At 42.0% G+C, this 20,526-nt stretch overlaps 2 protein-coding genes across 2 annotated transcripts; both read left to right on the top strand.

Moving 5' to 3' along the window:
* The first annotated feature begins 4,985 nt into the window (after positions 1–4,985).
* Positions 4,986–9,128, top strand: LOC118109329 (shaker-related potassium channel tsha2). The gene has a single exon (XM_035156377.2). The coding sequence runs from the start codon at positions 5,768–5,770 to the stop codon at positions 7,208–7,210; it is 1,443 nt and encodes a 480-aa protein (XP_035012268.1). The 5' UTR covers positions 4,986–5,767; the 3' UTR covers positions 7,211–9,128.
* A 132-nt stretch (positions 9,129–9,260) lies between these two features.
* On the top strand, positions 9,261–18,635 carry LOC118109328 (potassium voltage-gated channel subfamily A member 1). Its single transcript, XM_035156375.2, has 2 exons — positions 9,261–11,255; positions 11,884–18,635. Exon 2 carries the CDS (start codon positions 12,144–12,146, stop codon positions 13,611–13,613), a length of 1,470 nt encoding a protein of 489 aa, XP_035012266.1. The 5' UTR covers positions 9,261–11,255; positions 11,884–12,143; the 3' UTR covers positions 13,614–18,635.
* Positions 18,636–20,526: the final 1,891 nt, after the last annotated feature.

Below are 20,526 nucleotides of genomic sequence, written 5' to 3'. Positions count from 1 at the left end.
TTCTTAGACATCAAGAGTGCTTATAAATAGTGGGTGGTTACTTTGGCCTATAGCAGCAAAATTTAGCCTAGTAAAGAGACGCTCAAATAAGAGGCAAGTAAAATCAACACTACCTTTTTTTGTTAACACCATTACAGACGTGTAATAGAAATCAATTGCAAAGGTTTCCATTTCTTACAGTAACTACAGTAAATGGGTGTAAATCTCAGTGTGGAGAGTAAACCCATGTAATTCGCTATTATTTTTCTTTTGAAAAAACAGTGGTATGACTCCACACACATTAGCCTGATACAGGTCAACAGAAACTCAATCAGCCCGGTGGCGGCTGTTCAACCAAATGCCAACACAGTCAGTGGCGTCATGACAGAACAAGCACAGCGTTCAGTGTTTGACCAGTCAAAGCAGAAACTAAGTGGGAGCGAAACCTGAGTGGAAGAGATACCTCTCTTAACATCTGTTATTATACTAAATCTATGGTTCGGCCCCATAAAAGATTTGATGTTGCCTATTTGCATTCATCTTTAAATGTAGTGCCCCCTGGTGGCAGCAGTAGACTACTATCTTTGGAAGCTAGGTTGACTAGCAGCCAACTACCACCTAACATTCCTGCCATTTTTGTGGGCGTGGCTGGGCCTGGTGAAGATGAGAGGGCAGCATTTTTTAGACGTTTGCACATGTGCATCGTGGACAATCCTGTGATTTGAACTGCTGATTCGCTGTAGCTAGGTATAGACACGTGTGCTTCTCAAACTGCACTTGACTACGAAGATCAGTTGACATTGCACTCGTTTTTACACAGGGGGTTGGTTCTCCAGCTCTGCATGCCAATCTGAAAAAGTCACCCGCACGTCACTGAATCACATGAACAAAGTTATCAACAAAATGAAACTTTGAGACCTTTGAAGTCATCTTTGATTAATAACCCACGTGTGGTTCTTCTGCGAACTGATCCCCCTGCAACTGCCCCCGGCCTGGATGGCGGACGACGCAGTCTACTAAAAAAGGGAAAGGCTTGATCAAGGGGTGAAATGATAATCCGAGGGAGGTGTGGGATGGGAGGTAATTCCTGCCCTGCTCTCCGGATCGGAGGTATCCAGTTTCATCTCTTGCTGCATGCCCTGTTACCTATCAGCAACAGCATGAACTTCAAGTTAAGATGATAGCGGGCTAAAATTGGTGGCTATCAAAACCCAGGAAGTGTCTGCTTTCAAGAGTGGAAGCCCTGGGTTCAGACACCTCTGGGTGAGGAGACCGTGTGCAGAGCGGGCAATGGGGGGACAGCATAATCACAGCTTAGACTCCATTAGGCCAAAACTTTCACACTATTAATTAGTTGCAGCTGCACACACTCCTCACTGAGACTACAAGATAAACTGTGATCCACACAGAGAGGAAGACTTTGTCACTGTTTCACTGACTCAGCATCATCGTCACAGCGAAAGCAAAGATCTTCAGCATTGATCATTTGAGGTCAAAACAAATCTAGGTATTCAGTTATGCTGTACTCTACCAAAGGTGATACAAGTTAAGCCTATTGCAAACATATTTGTATTATTGACTTTATCAGTTAATTAAAAAAGCTGCAATACAGAAAATACACATATGCACACAGCTCTGGCAAGTTCACGTTTCAACTCAAAAATGTACGTGTCAAGGTAAAAAGAAATCGACCAAATATAAAGACTCATTTAAAAAAATATTTGTTGATGTAGGCTACACTTTTATAAAACAAAATTACTATCAGTTGAAATCACTAATGTAGTTTTAAAACTGTCAAATATACATATCATTATCGGTAAATTCAGTATGAGCCATGTTATAGTGTTAAGATTAAAACCAGATTAAATGTAGTTTAATGTGAAGGTTTTTTAGATGTTTAGATGATCTAGTACCTATTATTTATTGTTACTTAATCATAATCATTACCTGCAGCCCTGGTATAGAAACTTTACCGAAAATCAGGAGAGAAATTGGTAATCAATGACCTAATCCTGTCTGTTCTTGGCTAATCGATCAAACTGAACTGAATTCCTGACAAATTGAAGCATAAACACATTGATGTACAAATCATGTACTGTAAATATAATAAAGCTAATACATAGTTTAAACCAGTCTCGATTATTTATTTTTCCACCTCCGTCCTTTGCTTTTGGTAAAATGTTATTAGAATTTACCGCAAGTGATTCTTCTTCATCTTGAAACTTTATGTGAAGCATCTTGAATCCGAGGCATGCCGGATTTAGCTTCACCTCAATAGACTCATTCCAGTGTCTGAGACGCTGTCATCACCGGAGTGCACCTCAGACTGGGTCAGTTACCCCCTATTTCATTTCGAGCAGAGTAGTTGGCACTAGAATGATGTGATCTGAAGGAGCTGTTGACTAGTGTTGCTGACCTTTAAAAAAACTGTCTCAATGGATAACACACTCTCACACAAACATGATATGCACATGTGTTCATTCACCAATTACACTAATAACAATGCCTGATACACACTTGCAGTAATACACACACTCACACAAACACACACACACACACACACTTTGCAAATACTTGGCCTGGGGATCTGGAGGAGGTGAAAGCCAAAGGGAGTCACTGACACAAGTTGGTGGTGTGGTTACTTCACGGTGTAATGGGTTGGGAAGGAACCTCATCCTGTCTATATTTAGACAAAGATGAGCTCGAGAGGATGAAGTTCACTTAATGAAAAGGGTCAAAAAAATATTGGCTGCTTCTAAAGAAATAAAGTTATTGTGTTTTAAAATATCACATTAAGGTCATTATTAGAATTTGGAATTATAAGAATATATTTAAACACATTTTTTAAAATTAATATTTTGAGTTATTAACCAGTCAAATCATACAAATCAAATCATAATCAAAAAGAAAACTTGTCCGTAGATGAGGTTTTGTCCTTATTTTCTATAAAATTTGAAAAACAATGAATGTTTTTCATCTTAAAATGTTACAAATTGTCTCCTTCTAAACAAATAATGTCACAACATTGGGATAATTGTTTATTATTAGATTTTAAATTGTCATAATATAACTAATTATTAAATTGATATAATGGCAATGTATAATCCAGTCAAATCATAGGGTCAATGAATTTTTCCATAATAAAAATGGTAATAAACCTTGGCTGGTTCTAAAGATACAAGGTTTATGTGTTTGTGAATATCAAGGCACTGTGATAACTGTTTATTATTAGAACAATTATATATGTTATAAATAATTATTTTATTGACATCATTGATTTCATCATGCTATTGTGACAGAGATCGTCTTGACTAAGGGGAGTGTTTATTGTGACAATATCGCAACGAATAACAATAATAATGATAATGATAATAATATATTTTGAGTAGATAGAGCTTTTAACAATACTCAAAGACACTACATAAGTAAAAACTGAGTAATCAAGTTAACGCAATTATCTCAAAATATAAAAATAACATCATTAATCACACATTAAACAGTTCTGAAGATTAAACCAAGATTAAGTCAGATATTAAATCAATGTCAGTCACTGATTTTCTCTCGTTCTGAAGAATGATGAGAAAGCAGATGTTTTCCTCGCTGTGAGTGAACGCACAGTGTCTTGTTACCATGGGGGTCTCCTGCATTCATAGGTCGAGCCATTAATAACGATGGGAGGTTCCTCGCTGTCAGCATTCATGCACCCTGCAGGCTTTTATGGCATGTGTCTCCCAGGCTACGTCTCAGTACATGCGGTCACTGTTTAAGTGAGCATGTACTGAACATGTCAAGAGAAATGGATGGATGGTGGAAACGTGCACGTGGCAGCAGAGTATACATTTCTCTTGACATGTACTGTACATGTCAAGAGAAATGGATGGATGGTGGAAACGTGCACGTGGCAGCAGAGTATACAAAGTAGTAAATATTGCAATTCTGTTATCAAATGATCAAATGAGATGACGTGAATATTGTGCTGAAGTAAGGCTGTTGTAAATACAAAGATGGGATTGAAATACTGCTGAATTTAAGATAATAATAATATAATAACTAGAGGTGACAGAGGGAGGCCATTGTAGACCATGACATCTTATATTCCTCTCTTTCACTTTGACTGATGTATGCGAGTCACATGTCCATTCCTCAGCTTGTTTGTTATTGTTTGTTTCCTTGGATACAGTCGAGGCCTGACACCTTGGCTTGACCCAGACAGTCATTTGCTGAACGCTATATGCTAACAAATTAACAGCAGGCGGCACCGTGTCCTGACACTGACATTTGACTCTGGAATCCAACCCTTTGTTCAGTGATGGAAGGACCATAAAAATGTGCTCCTTTGGGAAGCAGTGCTTTTTAACCTGATTGCAAAAAAACCTTCTCTCTGCCCTGAAAGTTAGTGATGGCAGCTTGTACTCGCCAATGATCACCCTCGTCTGTGTAATAATGCAAACCGTACTAGTTGGTTTAAGTAACACTGATTAGCACCCTCGTGCTATTATTGTTGTTCTCCTGTGTCTACAACTGACGTGACTGACGTAAGTGACAGCCTACAGCTTTATGAAGGCAATGAAGGTGGAATAAACTGACCTATAAAAAGACCACAATGCTGCGGCGCACATATAACTTGACCCTGCACACTGGGGCCACATCTTTTAGACATATTAGCATTGAATCTTAAAGAGAAGAAAAATAATTAAACTCTAATGTGACTAATAGTTGACACTTTCAAATTTGTCTTAGCAGCAGAGTCTGAAAAGGACTAATAAGACTAGAAATAACTGCAGCTGTTTTTTTTTTTTACACCTCTGTGACCCCAAGGCCAGGTCACTTGTCTTATGGGGGTCCATGTGTTCCAGGTTGTACAATTGATCCCTTTAAGTGCGATGACCAGTGAATGTTATTTTGGCTGAGGCTTCCTGAAGACACTATCCTCTCTGGCTACTCAAGTGTCAGTCAAACCAGCAGTTTCCACTGGCCAGGTCCAGAAGGGACCCTGGTCACAGGCTGCTCTGAGCCTCAGAACACTCAAGTCATTTCATCGTATCTATTTCAAGATGCATTTAATACTTGGGAAAAGAACCAAAATATATGCTTATATAATATATGTTTATCATGTTCTCTTGTACTGTTTCTAAATCTGTGGGCTGTGACCCAAAGTAGACGCTGCGTCCTGGAGGTTCCCCTTGTGACAGGAATAGCCCCATGATTTCATGAATGAGGGACCTGCAGGGTGAGACTCTTCATTTCGGAGCAGACTCTGGATCTGAAAACATATTTGAACTCTCTCTGAACAAAACAAGGATTGAGGACTTTTTAAAAGCGAATTTTATTTAAAGTATTAATAACTTGCAGTTGGATTTTAAAATAATACACTTGTAAGGCGACATGGTCACTTGGAAAACACTGCAGTGCTACATCGAAGTGAGTGAGTGTGAGAGGGACAGCAGCAGCAGCAAGTGTCATCTGGTCTTCCAACTTGGGGAGGGCTTTGGAGTTTAAAATGGTGTGAATATGATAGCCATCTCCAGCCATCGGTATTGCTTATGCAAGTGGAGATCTGTCTGCACCATTGAAAGTTGACAGTTCAGAGGCACTAATCTGACTAAAGGACGGTGTAAATCAACAACGGAGCAACGACTTTGGATTATCGACAGACTCGGTGGAGCAAAAAAGACCTGAATCTGGGGCGGCTACATGAGAAAGAGAGCCGGGAGGACGCACGGGCTAAAGGGCAAGAGGGAGACACCGAGGAGGTGAGTGAGGGGTTTACCCTCGGAGGGGTAAAAAGATGACTGTGGTGTCCCAGGAGAACCACGACGAGACTGTGGTCGTTACTCCTTTGTTGCAAGATGCTGCCGACTTGGAGCCGGCGGACCAGGAGTGCAGCGAGAGGGTGTTCATCAACATCTCAGGTCTGCGCTTTGAGACGCAGCTAAAGACCCTCTCCCGCTTCCCGGCCACGCTCCTGGGAGACCCGCGCAAAAGGATGCGCTTCTTCGACCCGCTGAGAAACGAGTACTTCTTTGACAGGAACAGGCCGAGCTTTGACGCCATCCTCTATTATTACCAGTCGGGTGGGCGGCTGCGGAGGCCCGTGAGCGTGCCTGTGGACATTTTCCTGGAGGAAATCAAGTTTTATGAACTCGAGGATGAGGCCGTGGACCTTTTCAAAGAGGACGAGGGCTTGGCGAGGGAGGAGGACCAGACGCTGCCCAACAACGAGTACCAGCGCCAGTTCTGGCTCCTCTTCGAGTATCCAGAGAGTTCAGGACCTGCACGGATAATTGCCATCGTGTCAGTTATGGTTATTTTGATATCCATTGTTATATTCTGCTTGGAGACACTACCCGAGTTCAGAGACGTCCCTCCACAGCCGGACAACAGCAACACGGCTAATGGAAGCGCACAAGGTAAAGTGCCCAGCCCATTCACAGACCCGTTTTTCGTGATTGAGACCCTTTGCATCGTGTGGTTCTCTTTTGAATTCACCATGAGGTTCCTTTCGTGTCCCAGCAAAGCAGCTTTCTTTAAAAACCTCATGAACCTCATCGATGTTGTGGCCATAGCTCCGTACTTCATCACCCTGGGCCTGGATCTCGCAGAGCATCAGGGCAGCAGTCAGCAGGCTGCGTCTCTGGCCATACTAAGGGTCATCCGTCTGGTCCGCGTTTTCAGGATTTTTAAACTCTCCCGGCACTCCAAGGGCCTCCAGATCCTCGGCCAGACGCTCCACGCCAGCCTCAGGGAGCTGGGGCTGCTCATATTCTTCCTTCTCATCGGCGTGGTCTTATTCTCCAGTTCTGTTTATTTCGCAGAAGCAGAAGACCCCGAATCTGAATTTACAAGTATACCTGATGCGTTCTGGTGGGCTGTGGTGACAATGACCACGGTTGGTTATGGAGACATGTGTCCCTCCACCATTTGGGGGAAAGTCGTTGGATCTTTGTGCGCAATCGCTGGAGTACTCACTATTGCTTTACCGGTCCCAGTTATAGTGTCCAATTTCAATTATTTCTACCACAGAGAAAAGGAGGAGGAGGAAAACGTTCAGTTCGTGCACGTGACCTGTGGGCATCAGCAACAGCCCTCATTTGTTGAGTGTGATTCAAACAAAAGTATCCAGTCGCTCTCCAAAACTGAGTCCTTTCAGGAGAGCGACGACCTGGACCCTCCGGCACATCCAAAGATAAACCCACTCGAGACATACACGGGGAAACTGACAGTTGTATAAAGAAAATGTGTTTTTTTTTGTCTTCCAGTAGACACGCAGTTAATGCTTCTCCACGACGGATGCTCCTGGTGCTTTTACGCATGCTGTCTACAGTGGTCTCCAAACGTGGAGCCTCAGAAATTCGTTTTTACAAATACCTTCATGAGGAATTCACGTTATCTTAATTCACCGTATGAGAAAATCATTCCTCCACTTCTCACATATTTCTCATATTGGAGCGACTAGTGGAAACATGCAGAGGGAAGCTGTGGACTTAAATATTATACTCGGGAAACCTTAAATAAAAACATGTGGGAACCCATGAGGCACGCAATAAAACAGATGGATTATTTAAATTGGGCCTGCAGCAGTAAAATGTAGCCATCACACGCCTCCATACGTGACAGGGGCAGGTGTTTTTTTTATTTGTTTACCCATAAAGAAATGTCAATATGAACTACATGATCCCAAAGCATTGAGAAGAGTAGGAGAGGACAGACCAGGCGTGCGTAAAAGTGCCAATGACGCACGAGGCATCCAACGCTCCACACTGCAGCGCATGGCGAACTAAGACACATTTCCATTAACTGTGTGTCGGGGTTGCGCCGTGTGCACTGTGGATAGGTGGCTGCTGCCATGTGCATGAGCACACTGGCACTTGTTCAACTCTCTTGTCCTGCTGCGTTCAAGCCTCCGATGTGTTCGTGCCCAGTGTGTCCTTGTACATAAACACTAGTAGCTTCTTCTATTACGCAGCATGGCGTCCTGGCATAATTGGAACGATGAAAACCTAATTTGCACTTAAGTATCGTGCGGTCAAAGTTAGTAAAACCGCTTCGATTTCGGATAGAAACCTTCTTAAATTAGGTTGTTTGCCTCTGCATCAACTTGCAGGTTGTTGCCTTAAACGAGGCTCTAACACTCAGGATACTGCGTTCAGGTTTATGGTCTGTTTTTCATAATGAAGACACCAATGACCCATAATAAAAATACACATATCTCGTTATCACATGATAGATTTCCTCTAAATATAACAAGTCTCACATGTCTAAAAATACTACGTCATCTGCAGCCCATTTTTTTTTTCTTTCTTGGAGCTTGTAATGTGCCGCCAGTGGTCAGAATAAATGAGCTCTGAGCGCCACTCTGTGGATGAAACACATCCCTGCAGACAGCTCAGGAAGCTCAGAGTGCAAAATTAAGACATAAACTGGAATATCTTTGCTCTGTTGCAGCTTGCCTGCTCGGAATTCTGGCTTAAGCCTCCTGAGGCCATGCTCTTTGACTAAGTATGCATTCGGATGCCTGTGATGGTGATCTAAGCTCGGATATCTGACTGCTTTCTCTCACCCCCCAATGTCAACATAGTGAGTTTTGTTTTCTGCTTACTTCCAGGAGGCAAGAGGCGATTAAGTGAAGCTTGTTGTTCGCTTAAAATACTAGTGGGGCATTCTCCTCTCCTCCGAAACACTGGATCATTTTCTCATGGATTATTCTTGCATTGCCAGTGATGTAGCCTACAGAGACCTCACAGTGGAAACCCTTGGGAAAAGTTTAGTCTGCCGCAGTGGACATTTTGTGTATCAGCCATAGAAAAAAACGACATTCTTTTGTGTAGGCTTTTAAAATGACCACGCTCTTTTTGTAGCTGTATAAAAGGCCTTGTGTACATAATGTTGTTTTGTAAAACTTCTGAACTTCCTCTTTTCTTATGCAGCTTACAATGCAAAGTTGGAGCCGCAACCTGCTTCTGTGTTGTTACAATCATTCAGCTTACACTGCAGCTCGCTGTATACAACAAAAGCATTATAGTGCAATGTCTGCATGACGCACATGCATTGTGAATTTTAAATGTAATAAAATATTTATTTTTCTAATTTAAACATGTATGTGAACTTAACTTAATTCTTTTTATAAATAAATGATGGATCAGAGAACATACCCCTCGTTATTTTTTCATGATCCCAATGAAATGGATAAGACTCAGAGAAACAGCAAGTCAGTTCAAGTCCATGCACATTGATTAGTTCAACACACTGATGTATATCGCTGTTGGTGCTCGGTGGTGGCAGAGGCAAGGTCGTCTTGCCACTAAAACAATTAAGTTAATAAAATGTCATTGTGAGGAATGGAGGAGGAACATTTTAACAAATAAGACAGAGGTCTGATCACCTGATTTTGATCTGGAATGTGTTTTTTAGAAAGTCAGACAACGTTTGTTCTGAGTTAGTTCAGCTCACTGTCGTAAGGCCATGATAAACCAAACACTACCATGATTTTATTTTTACTGTTATAATGTGCGTATGTTCTCGAGTTTTACTGAATTGTGGTTTCCTGAGGTGACCCAATCATCTGCGCTGTCCGTGGTGCTGAAAGTGATCCGGCCTCTGCAGAGGATAGTCTACTAAATTCCAACTCACAGCATTAAGACAGGTGACAGGTTCTAATGTTGTGGTTTATATCCATGGCCTGTTTGGAGAAAGTACATTCTAAACCACCGTTTATGTTATTTATGTTATGTTATTTTCACTCATTTCCTATAGCTTCACGGCTTGAAGTCAAAAACATACAGATCAGTATTTGTAACATTCCTTGCAATCGTTCCAAATGTGTCTTCTGGGGCCAAATGTAGCAGGTTAATGGCTGAGAGGATGTGATAACTTAGTCAGCATCATAAAGTGAGCACAGACATGAGCACAGACCTGCACTGACAAGCTGACCTGCGGACACAATGTGGACGATTAAAAAAAAAATGCAATGCCTTTATTGTTGTTGCATGGTGTACAATTAAGTATCCCAGTGGTACAAATGGTATAACACAACTCACAGACAAGTATAGACACATTATAGTCTGATAAATAGATACAGAGAAGACAAGGAATTCATAGTATGACATGTATATAACACATATGAGTATGTGTGCTCAGTTATATTGCACATTATAACATTGCACATGATAATATTGCACGGTTAGGATTTTACTGCACTTGGTTAGGTTCTCTAGAGGCACTTGGCTTGTTACCCCTTGATTTACTGCTCATTAGTATATAAAAAATACTGAATGACTGTAGCGCACATCGGTCCTTGACACATCCAACGATCATTCAGGAGTGATATGATGACAAGGTGATGATTTCTTCCCTTACTGATCGACAATAGACTGGTCTGTGATTGGCAGATGGTCTCAGATGCTGCCCAGTGTATGATTCAGAGCTCCTGTCTCTCTTTGCGGTCCATTGCGCCAGAGCTGGCACTGCGCGGGCGCTCTTGTTTTTGTGGTGTGTGTGGAGAAGTTGAGTCGGCGTGCTTTAGTAGAGCCGGTCTGCATTGCGTCGAAACCCTCCAACTCCTCCTCCTCCTCCTCCTGCTGCTGCCCTCCCCTCTCCTCCTTTCCTCTCCTCTCCTCTCCCCTCCTCTCTTTTCCCCTCACCTCCCTTGCACTTGCATGTAAAATGCACATCACAACATGCTTGACATTCTGGAGAAAACATTTGGACCTCGCTGCTGCTGCACTTGACTCGTCTCTCCACTCTCCGTTTTTTTTTTTTGGGGGGGGGGATGCGTAAAATTCCGCTCTCCGAGAAACACACTCCAGCTCGTCATCGCGTCCATACTCGCAGGAGGCAGCAGATTTCTGCTGATGCAGTGATGTCTGGAAATGTCAAGGGCTCGCTTGTTGCCCCATAATGTATCTCTCCCCCCCTGAACTGCTGCGCAAGATTTTCTCCTGCGGTACAGCCTCTACTGTAAAGCTGCTCACACCACCGTGCCGCCAAGCGAGCAACTTTACGGACGCTGCTGCAGCTTTGCAACCCTTCTCTTCTCGCTGCATTTCCATCTCAGGCTTTCCTCATTATAGACTTGCCTGATTTCTCACAAGGCGTTCAGACCTATGAGGGCACTTTGACGGGACACGGGATGGTGATGATGACCACAGTGAGGCTCTAGGCTTTTCTCCTCGGAAGGTGCAATGTAAAGTTGCCACATGATACCCACTGGTGTCCTGCTGTTGGATGATATTACCCGAGGATGAGACGCATTCAAGACCTTCCAAGATCAACCCACGGTGAGAACTGCTGACTTACACAATGTAGCCATCATGGATTATTTGAATTGACAGCCGCTGTTAATGTAAAGATGATTTACTACTATTCTAATGTTCTCCCTCTTTCTTAAGATGAGATGTGAGTATTTTACCCTGCATTAGGCCTAAAGGCTTTGCGCATATAGAAACATCAGTTGCTATAATGCCAGTATATTATGCGTCAGACTGGAGAGAGTGGCATAGGATAAATCACTGCTATGCTCCTTTAAAACACAAACACATATGACAAACTTAAGTAAAAATCTATACAGAAATGTCAAAGGAATGTAGCAGAGAATGCCACAGCCATTAAGTAAAGGAATTTAAAGATCATGTGTAAAATACAATATAGATCAAAACATTCGTGAACTCCCAAATTAAAAGATTGTAAATACCTATATTGTAGAAATATGACAAATTGATCCTCGGAATAATATATTTTACATACACTATCGGGTGGTTGCACTAAATGTGGGCTGATAGAAGTAAACGGATAAATAAATAAACTGCAGAAAATGCTGAGCCAGCAAATATCTTGGCAGTTTCATCCCATTATTTCCTCCCTCTCCCTCTGTCTCTCCCTCCCTCTCTCTCTCTCTCTGGGTGACAGAGGCAGCAGTAACAACAGCAGCAGATGCACTGGAGAGCAGCAATGGTCAAGTCAGCGAGAACCGCAGTGGAGCCGCACTGAGGCAGAGCAGCCAACCAACCCCCTTGTACCTGGGGACGTCTCCAACAATTTAAGGGGTGTGGGAAGCTGAGGAGTGGAAAATTTCCCCCCGAACCTGAATGCCTGCTCAGTCAGACTAACCGAAAACCCAACACAACTCCTCCTCCTCTTCCTCGTCTTCACCTCCTCCTCCTACAAAAATGACCGTTGTAGCAGGAGATAACATGGACGAGACCTCGGCTGTCCCTGGTCACCCTCAGGACACCTACCCCCCAGACCATAATGACCACGAATGCTGCGAGAGGGTGGTGATCAACATAGCGGGTCTCCGGTTTGAGACACAGTTGAAAACTCTCTCCCAGTTTCCAGAAACGTTGCTAGGCAACCCCAAAAAGCGGATGCGGTACTTTGACCCTCTGAGAAATGAGTACTTCTTTGACAGAAACCGCCCCAGCTTTGATGCCATCCTCTACTACTACCAGTCAGGGGGTCGGCTGAGAAGACCAGTGAACGTCCCTTTGGATATGTTCTCAGAGGAAATCAAGTTTTATGAGCTGGGAGTGGACGCGATGGAGAGGTTTCGTGAGGATGAGGGTTTCATCAGGGAGGAAGTGCGGCCTTTGCCTGAGAGGGAGTTCCAGCGTCAGATGTGGCTCCTCTTTGAGCATCCAGAAAGCTCGGGCCCCGCCAGAGGGATCGCCATTGTGTCTGTGATGGTGATCCTGATTTCAATCGTCATATTTTGTTTAGAGACTTTACCAATGCTGAAAGAGGATGTAACAATTCGAATAGTGGGGAACACTACTATTTATATCAAGCCAAATATCCTTACTGACCCCTTCTTTCTCATTGAGACACTCTGCATAATCTGGTTCTCCTTTGAGTTGATAGTACGTTTTCTGGCGTGCCCAAGTAAACCGGCCTTCTTCAAGAACATGATGAACATGATCGACATTGTGGCTATCATCCCTTACTTCATCACACTTGGCACTGAGCTGGCTGAGGATCCCGACAACGAGGGGATGGGGGAGCAGGCAACCTCTCTGGCCATACTCAGGGTGATCCGTCTGGTCAGGGTGTTCAGGATCTTCAAGCTGTCACGACACTCCAAAGGACTTCAGATTTTGGGGCAGACCCTCAAGGCCAGCATGCGAGAGCTGGGATTGCTGATCTTCTTTCTGTTCATTGGAGTCATCTTGTTCTCAAGCGCTGTCTTCTTTGCAGAGGCAGAGGAGGAGGGAACCCAATTTGGCAGCATCCCAGATGCATTTTGGTGGGCCGTTGTGTCTATGACAACTGTGGGCTATGGGGACATGGTCCCGGTTACTATAGGAGGCAAGATTGTAGGATCTCTGTGCGCCATCGCTGGAGTGTTGACAATCGCACTCCCAGTGCCTGTCATTGTGTCCAACTTCAACTACTTCTACCACAGGGAGACAGAAGGAGAAGAGCAGGCCCAGCTGCTCAATGTCAGCAATCCCAACCTCCCCTCCGAAACCAATTCCAGTCGCCGCAGTTCATCCACTGTCAGCAAGTCGGAGTACATGGAGATTGATGGAGACATAAACAATAGCATCGACAACTTTAGGGAGGCAAATCTCAGAACTGGCAATTGCACTATAGCCAACCAAAACTGTGTAAATAAAAGCAAGCTGCTTACAGATGTTTAGACACTAGTTAGAAACTTTGGGATCTCTATTGGACTGTGGAGTAGACCATCAGTTAGGAATGCTTCATTTACCTCCTCAAAGCGCTCTATGGCATTAGGCCTACAACTATGCTCAGCTAAATAGAAAGGAAACAGAAAAAACAAAGCTGTTAGAGTGTATGACAGGTAGTTAGAATAATTAATTCCTCTGATCCTACAACTATATAGGTTTATCAAAAAGAAACCATCGATTACTGCGCATATAAACGGCTCCCTGGAGGATGCAGAACACACACTGTCTTATCAGACGACAGCGTGACAATTAAAATCTTATGCATGGAGTACAGATAACATTACAGCAAGTTGCACAATGCACCAGAAACGTCTGCAGAGACATGCAAGCATCTGCAGTCAAGTGGTAAGCGCCAAGAAGTTAGGTGACCCCCCCTTTCCTCTTCACACACGCCCTCCTCCCTCCTCTCTTCCTACACTGGATCTACTATTCAGCAAAGCACCTTATAGGAGGAAGACTGATCTCTTCTTGTTTGGATGTAAACAGATGGTGATCTACTCGCTTCACGGACATCCGCAATGCTGCTGTTTTCCAGCAGTGGCTGTAAATGTGATATCACCAAGTGATTCAATGTCATGCCCTTTAGATGCAACACAGCACAATGATAAAGTGAGCTTCACACAAGCATGATTAGAGACTTTCCATTTTGATATCGGCATGCATGTGACATATCTCACGTAATGGAAAGGATGTTCTTTTGGATACCTGCCTCCATCCACCTCCCCTTCTCATCTGTTTTCATACCGAGTGCACTGGATGAGTTTTTCATTTGAAATGCTACTCATTTAGAAGTATAGAAACTGAATGTTAAATCTTAAGGGAACAGTACATAAAATGAGATCATAGCATGAAAAAATTAACCTGCATTATGGTCTATTGACTAAGGTACTTTTGTATCCTGGTATATTTAATGCATGACATGAGTATACAGCTTGTTGCAATTCAGGCACTCTGCAGTGCCCTATTGTCAGGGAAACTACGGAAATCAAATTCTGGATGTTTCTGAATTGCGATCGAATATATCCGAACCCACCCTGAGGATGCAGAGTTTCTAATTTTAAAAGTAGACAAAGAAACGGAATAAATATTATCAAAAATGCATATATTCATAAATAAGCACCAATTACAGTATTACATCAATAGTGCAGTGCATGGACCTTCTACGAAGAAGAAAATTATTAGTCATGCTTCCATCTCCATTTCAAATTTTAGTGCATTTTTGTTTGGAATCCACTCAAAAAAGATCATCACCACATTCAACTTCATATCATTGAGAATTCTTCTGACATTAGTTGCTAGTGCCTTTATCCCTTTTACCAACAGGACCAGTGAAAGTGCCTCTGTGTACAATGGTATTTGTGAGGTTGAGCGGAGCTGGTTCACCTTCTGTTTAAGTGTGGAAACACTGTTGGTTAGGATGTTAATGATGCCAGATAAGCAAGGTGGAATTAGAAGCTGATTGTGGTCAAAAATGTAAAAAATAGATGATCCATAGCTGTCATGCACAACCCAGTTTTCATGCACTTAATTATGCCCTTAAGCAGCAATGTATTGTACTCTGCATGTTTACCAATTCAAGTCAAAAGGGAATATCCATCGGTTTTCAGCATCTTTTATTCATGTCTGTTGTTTTTTTTTGTTTGTGCACCATGCATCCTTTCAGGGTCTCTACCTCAGCGAGGTCATTGCAAACTTGCTGCAGAGCTGCAAGCTTCAATGCAGGGCTTCCTATACCATAATGCAAAATGGAACCTTAAGTGTAAACAGCAGTCATGCAATATTGAATGTGAGAGTCCCAAAGCATAGCCTTTTTACACAAGCACTTAGGACAAATAGTGTACCCGAATCCTGCTCCTTTTGTTCACTTAAAGCTACGCACAATCAGAACATTCATCATTAGAGAGTTAAGCGAGGTTGCCTGTTTTATATGTTGCTTTCTTTGAAACAGTGGTGTATAAAGTCACTGTGTTATGTTTCAACACGTGTGGGAGAGAGAGTAGATGGAAGTTTGATGTAGTTTTTAAATCTGTCATCGTGCAATCCAAAGCGCAGCCCGACTTTTTGCACAGTCATTTCGTTCTGTTGCCTAAGTCTTTTTTTTTTTGCTAGTTAGATTTTCTTTCCTTGTCACCGTGCTTGCTCACACGTAGTGTGTTGTTTCTCAGCACATTGTCCCAAACAGGCTGACTGCAGATATAGACGGGGACAAATTGTAACAACTACTTGAAAATCTCCAGCTACTGTACATCAATCTACACTCAGTATTAAGACAAATTCATTCTAACGACGGTAAGATTTTGTACCGTACGCCCTTTTTGTTTTAGATTTAGCAATCTCCTGACAAGGTCCTGTGAAAAACAAAGCTCTGCTGCAGTGCTACTTGAATGTCATAGTCGTTTCTGTTGGTGCAATGGCTATCTTTTGTGGTGCTACTGCAGGACCACCATCGTTGTCCTGTCACCATCACATATTATCTGAAGCTTTCATTAATTGTTTTCGACGAGACTCTGTGATTCTTGTTCCTGACGGTTTTTGTTATTGGTGGTTGGTTAGTATAGGGAACTGTTTATAATTTCATTTGAAACTGATCTTTGTACTGTACGGCTGAAGGGTGTCTGCCTCAGGCGAGGTAACAATTTAAGAGCCTTGCTCAATGTCAGTATCTTATCACAGGAGCAAAAAAAGACACATCTGTGTCAGGGATCTTCAGCTTGTGTAGAGTTTCTCATACAGAAGGACGCCAATAACACCCAATACCATATATTTGATACTATATATATCTGTGTCTGCATAGATATACATATATATAGGGTGATTCAAGATAATTATAGTCGACTCATAAATGCAGCTATCAGGAAATTGTTGGCCTTGGTCATCTCGGATGACTGATGCTGGAAAGTAGGTGATATGTGTAACATGTCCTGCATGCCACAGCTCACATGAGGTGAAGAAAATAGATATGACACCCCTCACATTTGCAGCGCTGTTGCTTTCCCGCTGTGAGGGCATGTACGGATGGTGCTATGCATTAAATTACCCAAAAAAAGAAACATGCATTCTTTAACAGCAATAGATTAACAGAATAACCAGTTTCTTAGACGCTTTTTTGTAAAAAAAAATAAATAAATATATATGTAATGAAAAACAAATCTATTTTGAATGTCAGAGGAACTGTGATCACTTGACAGATACTCACAACAGGGCTGTTTATGTACCAACCTCTTGCTCTCTGCTCTGTGATTTTTGTAAGGTCAACGGGGTTAAAGTGTAGAAGGCCGACTTTTTGTTAGGAGAATCACGGGAAAAAAAATCAAAACAAAAGCTTTGTAATAGTGGCAGTCCCCATGAACCCCGCAAGTCAGACTCCAGTCGTTTTTGCAGTTATAGGAACAAAGGCCGAACCTTGTAACGAAGTCCCAAAGGAACGGCCCATAATGCACTTAGAGAGGATCTATTATCGGTTCACTGGACTGAACGGCCGCACGAGTGAACGTCAGAGAAGGTGCCTAAATTGTTTTTACATATTCATTTCTTTGAAGTTACTGTCAGATGTTACGCTTCTGCAAAGAAACAAAAGCGAGAAGATCTAAGAAAAAATGACATTCATTTAAACTGAGAAAAAACGAGAACAAAATGCAATTTAGCTACAATAAGATAGAGAACAGTAACCACTATATACTGCAATTATGTATGAAAAACAACTTTAATGTGTGTTTTTATTTTCCTTTTTTTTTTTTTTTTGGTGGCACTGTAACATGACTGATTTAGGAAGAACATGCCATACACTGGAATATATCAAAGATAGTTTGTTCCACTGGCAAGCCATGATAATGAAACTACTGTATTATGATCAATTGTTATACAATAAATGATATGGACTATAAGTGTACTAAAAAATACAAATGGTTTTTCTTTTTGGTTTCTAGATAAAAAAAAATAGAGGATTCATTCAAACACCATGTTCCCATTGTTTCCAGTCTCTTGCTGAACCTACTGCTTTAAAGTATCTCTACAGGAACCTACTGATCACAAAAAACTGCATGGTCGACGGAAGACTGCATGAGCTTTTCAAACTGTGGATCAACTATAAAACAGTTGCATCATTTCAAAACAAAAAAAAGAAAAGAAACCCTTGCTTTCATCTGCACCAAGGCTTTGTGTAAAAGGCCCTGTTCAGGAGTTGTGTCGTGAAACGTGTCCTCCGCAGGATTTCTTAAAAAGCACCTTAGCACCGACCTCATCACCAAGACGACGCTGGGCATCCGAGCCGTGCCCAGCGTGTGCGGATGTTCAGCTTGTGCTCGCTTAGGCTCTGAATGTGAGCGAGGACATCAAGGGCTATAGTTTCTCAAACTCTATCTCTATTCTACGACTGAAGCGCTCGCTCCAGTGACATTTCGCCCCCCCATTCCTATCTCAGTCTAGACTGTAGTGATACCGTGTTGTGAGAAACATGCCTGTCATGTCCAAACAGGGCCTGTGCCACACACCCTTGTCTGTACCACATTGGTTTTTTAAGGCATTTCTTGTTTGCTGAAGGTCGTGATGCTGGACTGCTCTCTGCCTGCTGAGGAGGCACTGGACGGGATCAAATGTCGGGATTGTTGTTGTGTACCTCTCTCGCCAAAGGTGACTTCAAGTGAGAAGATCTGGTCTGTGTTTAATGTGCGATGGCTGAGTTTGTCTTTTTCTGTCGAGAACGCACATTTAAATCACTGGTAGGGACGTTTTTTGGAGAAAAACTTGCAAAGGGACTGTTGAACTCTTCTTCTTTTCATGCACACGAAAACCAAACTCTGATTGTGTTATCTGATCCATCATGTTGTGTTTACTGAGGATTATGCTACAATGTGTTCAGTTTGTCTGATGATGACAAAGGCATGGTCTGTGATCTATGCAAGGGTTATTTTTTTTCTTCTTATATCACTTATGATTTCATCTTACATTAACTTCAATAAATTTTTAAGGATCTGCTGGTGTACGCTCATTTTGGTTGGGGGGGACTTAAACCATCCACTGTGCACTAAGTTGTCTTAGGCGTTTCTGCGGCGCACTAACAGGAGAAATATGCTGCAGTGTGCAGTGTTACAGAACTGGAAGTCTCAATCTAAATGTGTCTACCTCTGTACTACCCTCTCGCGTAAGCCATTAGCAGTGATTCACAGGGCTAAGGTAAGGGTTCCACACTAATCCCCAGTCCCAGGAGAGCCCCACTTACCTCTGTCATTCCCTACGAGTTGTTACACACCTCAGAGGCCTGAAGAAAACCCATCACTCCCTTTTTTTTCCTTCCTGTATTCTCACGCACACATTCGTGAAACCGTTAGTGTGATTCTGAGATGCTGTCCGCTTGCTGAGTGCTAAGTTATCTTTATAATTTATTTATAGATTAATGTGCTGATTATTTACCTAAGGCCCAAAGTAACAAGGTGAAGATATTCAGTTTTACTATCGCATACGACAAAACGACCAAGAGTAGCAGCGAAACGTCACATTTGAGATGTAAACAAATTGGGAATGTTTAGTATTTTTTACTTCAAAACGTCATATGAAAATTATTATTTGTCAAATAATTTTCTGTTGCCAAACTAAAACTGTAAAAGTACATGTCTCTTCATTAGATTACTTAACACACACACCCACACACACAGACACACATATTCAAAGATCCAACCATAGCTGTAAAACAACAGTCCACGTGCCAGTGCAAGTGCAGTGGGCTATATCTTGTAAACCAATACCACTTACGATTATAATTTATTTATAAATTAGTGTGCTGACTTTTACTATCAAATATGAATAAGAAACTATTGTAAATGTTTGTTCATTTACTTATAAAATAAAATAATCCAATCATTATTTGAAAAATTATTATTTGGCAAATCCTTTTCTGTTGCTAATTTCAAATAATAAAAGTGTCTCTCAGTTTTGAGATATTCCAGTAAACAGTTACCAGACACCAATTTCTGTGCGCAAGCCTAAAAATGATGTACCCCCCCAAAAAAAGGTTTCCGTTCTTCATGCCTTTTCATTGCATCCATTACCTCCAGCTCCTTTGAAAGAGATAAGTCAGAATGTGATACTGAAAAAAGTTAGACACACAAACATGGAAGTAGCATAATTTAAAGGGGATATTTATTATTTGGGTTATTTCCGGTCTATTTTTTCAGCATAAAAACGGAAATACAGGGCTATAGTTTGCACCTTTTGTGTAAAAAACATTTGCACAAAGTGAAATGTTTTGTGAAGATAGCGGATGTGGCTGTAGAACATTCGTCCTCTACCCAGAAGATCAACGGTTTGATCCCAGTCTTCCCCATCTGCATGCCGAAGTGTCATAGAAAAAGTGCTGCCCATAGATGCACCGTATGAATCTGTGAATGGCAATAAACTGGACTGTAAAGCGCTTTGAGTGGTCATCAAGACTAGAAAAGCTGCTATAAAAATACAGACTATTTACAGACCATTCACTATAGAATCCGGACACTTCATGCTTTCAAACAATGTATAATTAGTGACGGCCGAGTGAAGACTGAGTGCAGCAGAGACCAAAACACACCTAAAGTAGAGCAACCCTGGCAAAAGTGTTCCACTGGTGGGATGGTGTGTTTGAAAAGGTGAAGTTTAGTTTTCGTCGGTCATATAATTAAATCATAACCTTTTTAGACACACTCTTAAACAAATTGTTTTTAAGAGTGTGATTCTAAAGGCATTTTTTTGTCATATAACAAATAGGTCTTTCAGCACTAAATCTGTCGAGTGCAGTGACAAAAAAATCAGCCGACAAACACACACATCCAATCATAGAACAGTGAAAGGAAAATCGAGCCGTGAAGCTGAAATGAGGGGGCGTCATTTTTGG

The sequence above is a fragment of the Hippoglossus stenolepis genome, chromosome 5 (assembly GCF_022539355.2).
Source record: "Hippoglossus stenolepis isolate QCI-W04-F060 chromosome 5, HSTE1.2, whole genome shotgun sequence".
Classification (NCBI taxonomy): domain Eukaryota; kingdom Metazoa; phylum Chordata; class Actinopteri; order Pleuronectiformes; family Pleuronectidae; genus Hippoglossus; species Hippoglossus stenolepis.
Note: the sequence above shows the minus strand (reverse complement) of the source record. Positions and strands in the feature narration are given on the sequence as shown.

Bases quoted from the DNA above. Each gene is read 5' to 3' on its own strand.
- LOC118109329 (XM_035156377.2), top strand. From the start codon at position 5,768: ATGACTGTGGTGTCCCAGGAGAACCACGACGAGACTGTGGTCGTTACT.
- LOC118109328 (XM_035156375.2), top strand. From the start codon at position 12,144: ATGACCGTTGTAGCAGGAGATAACATGGACGAGACCTCGGCTGTCCCT.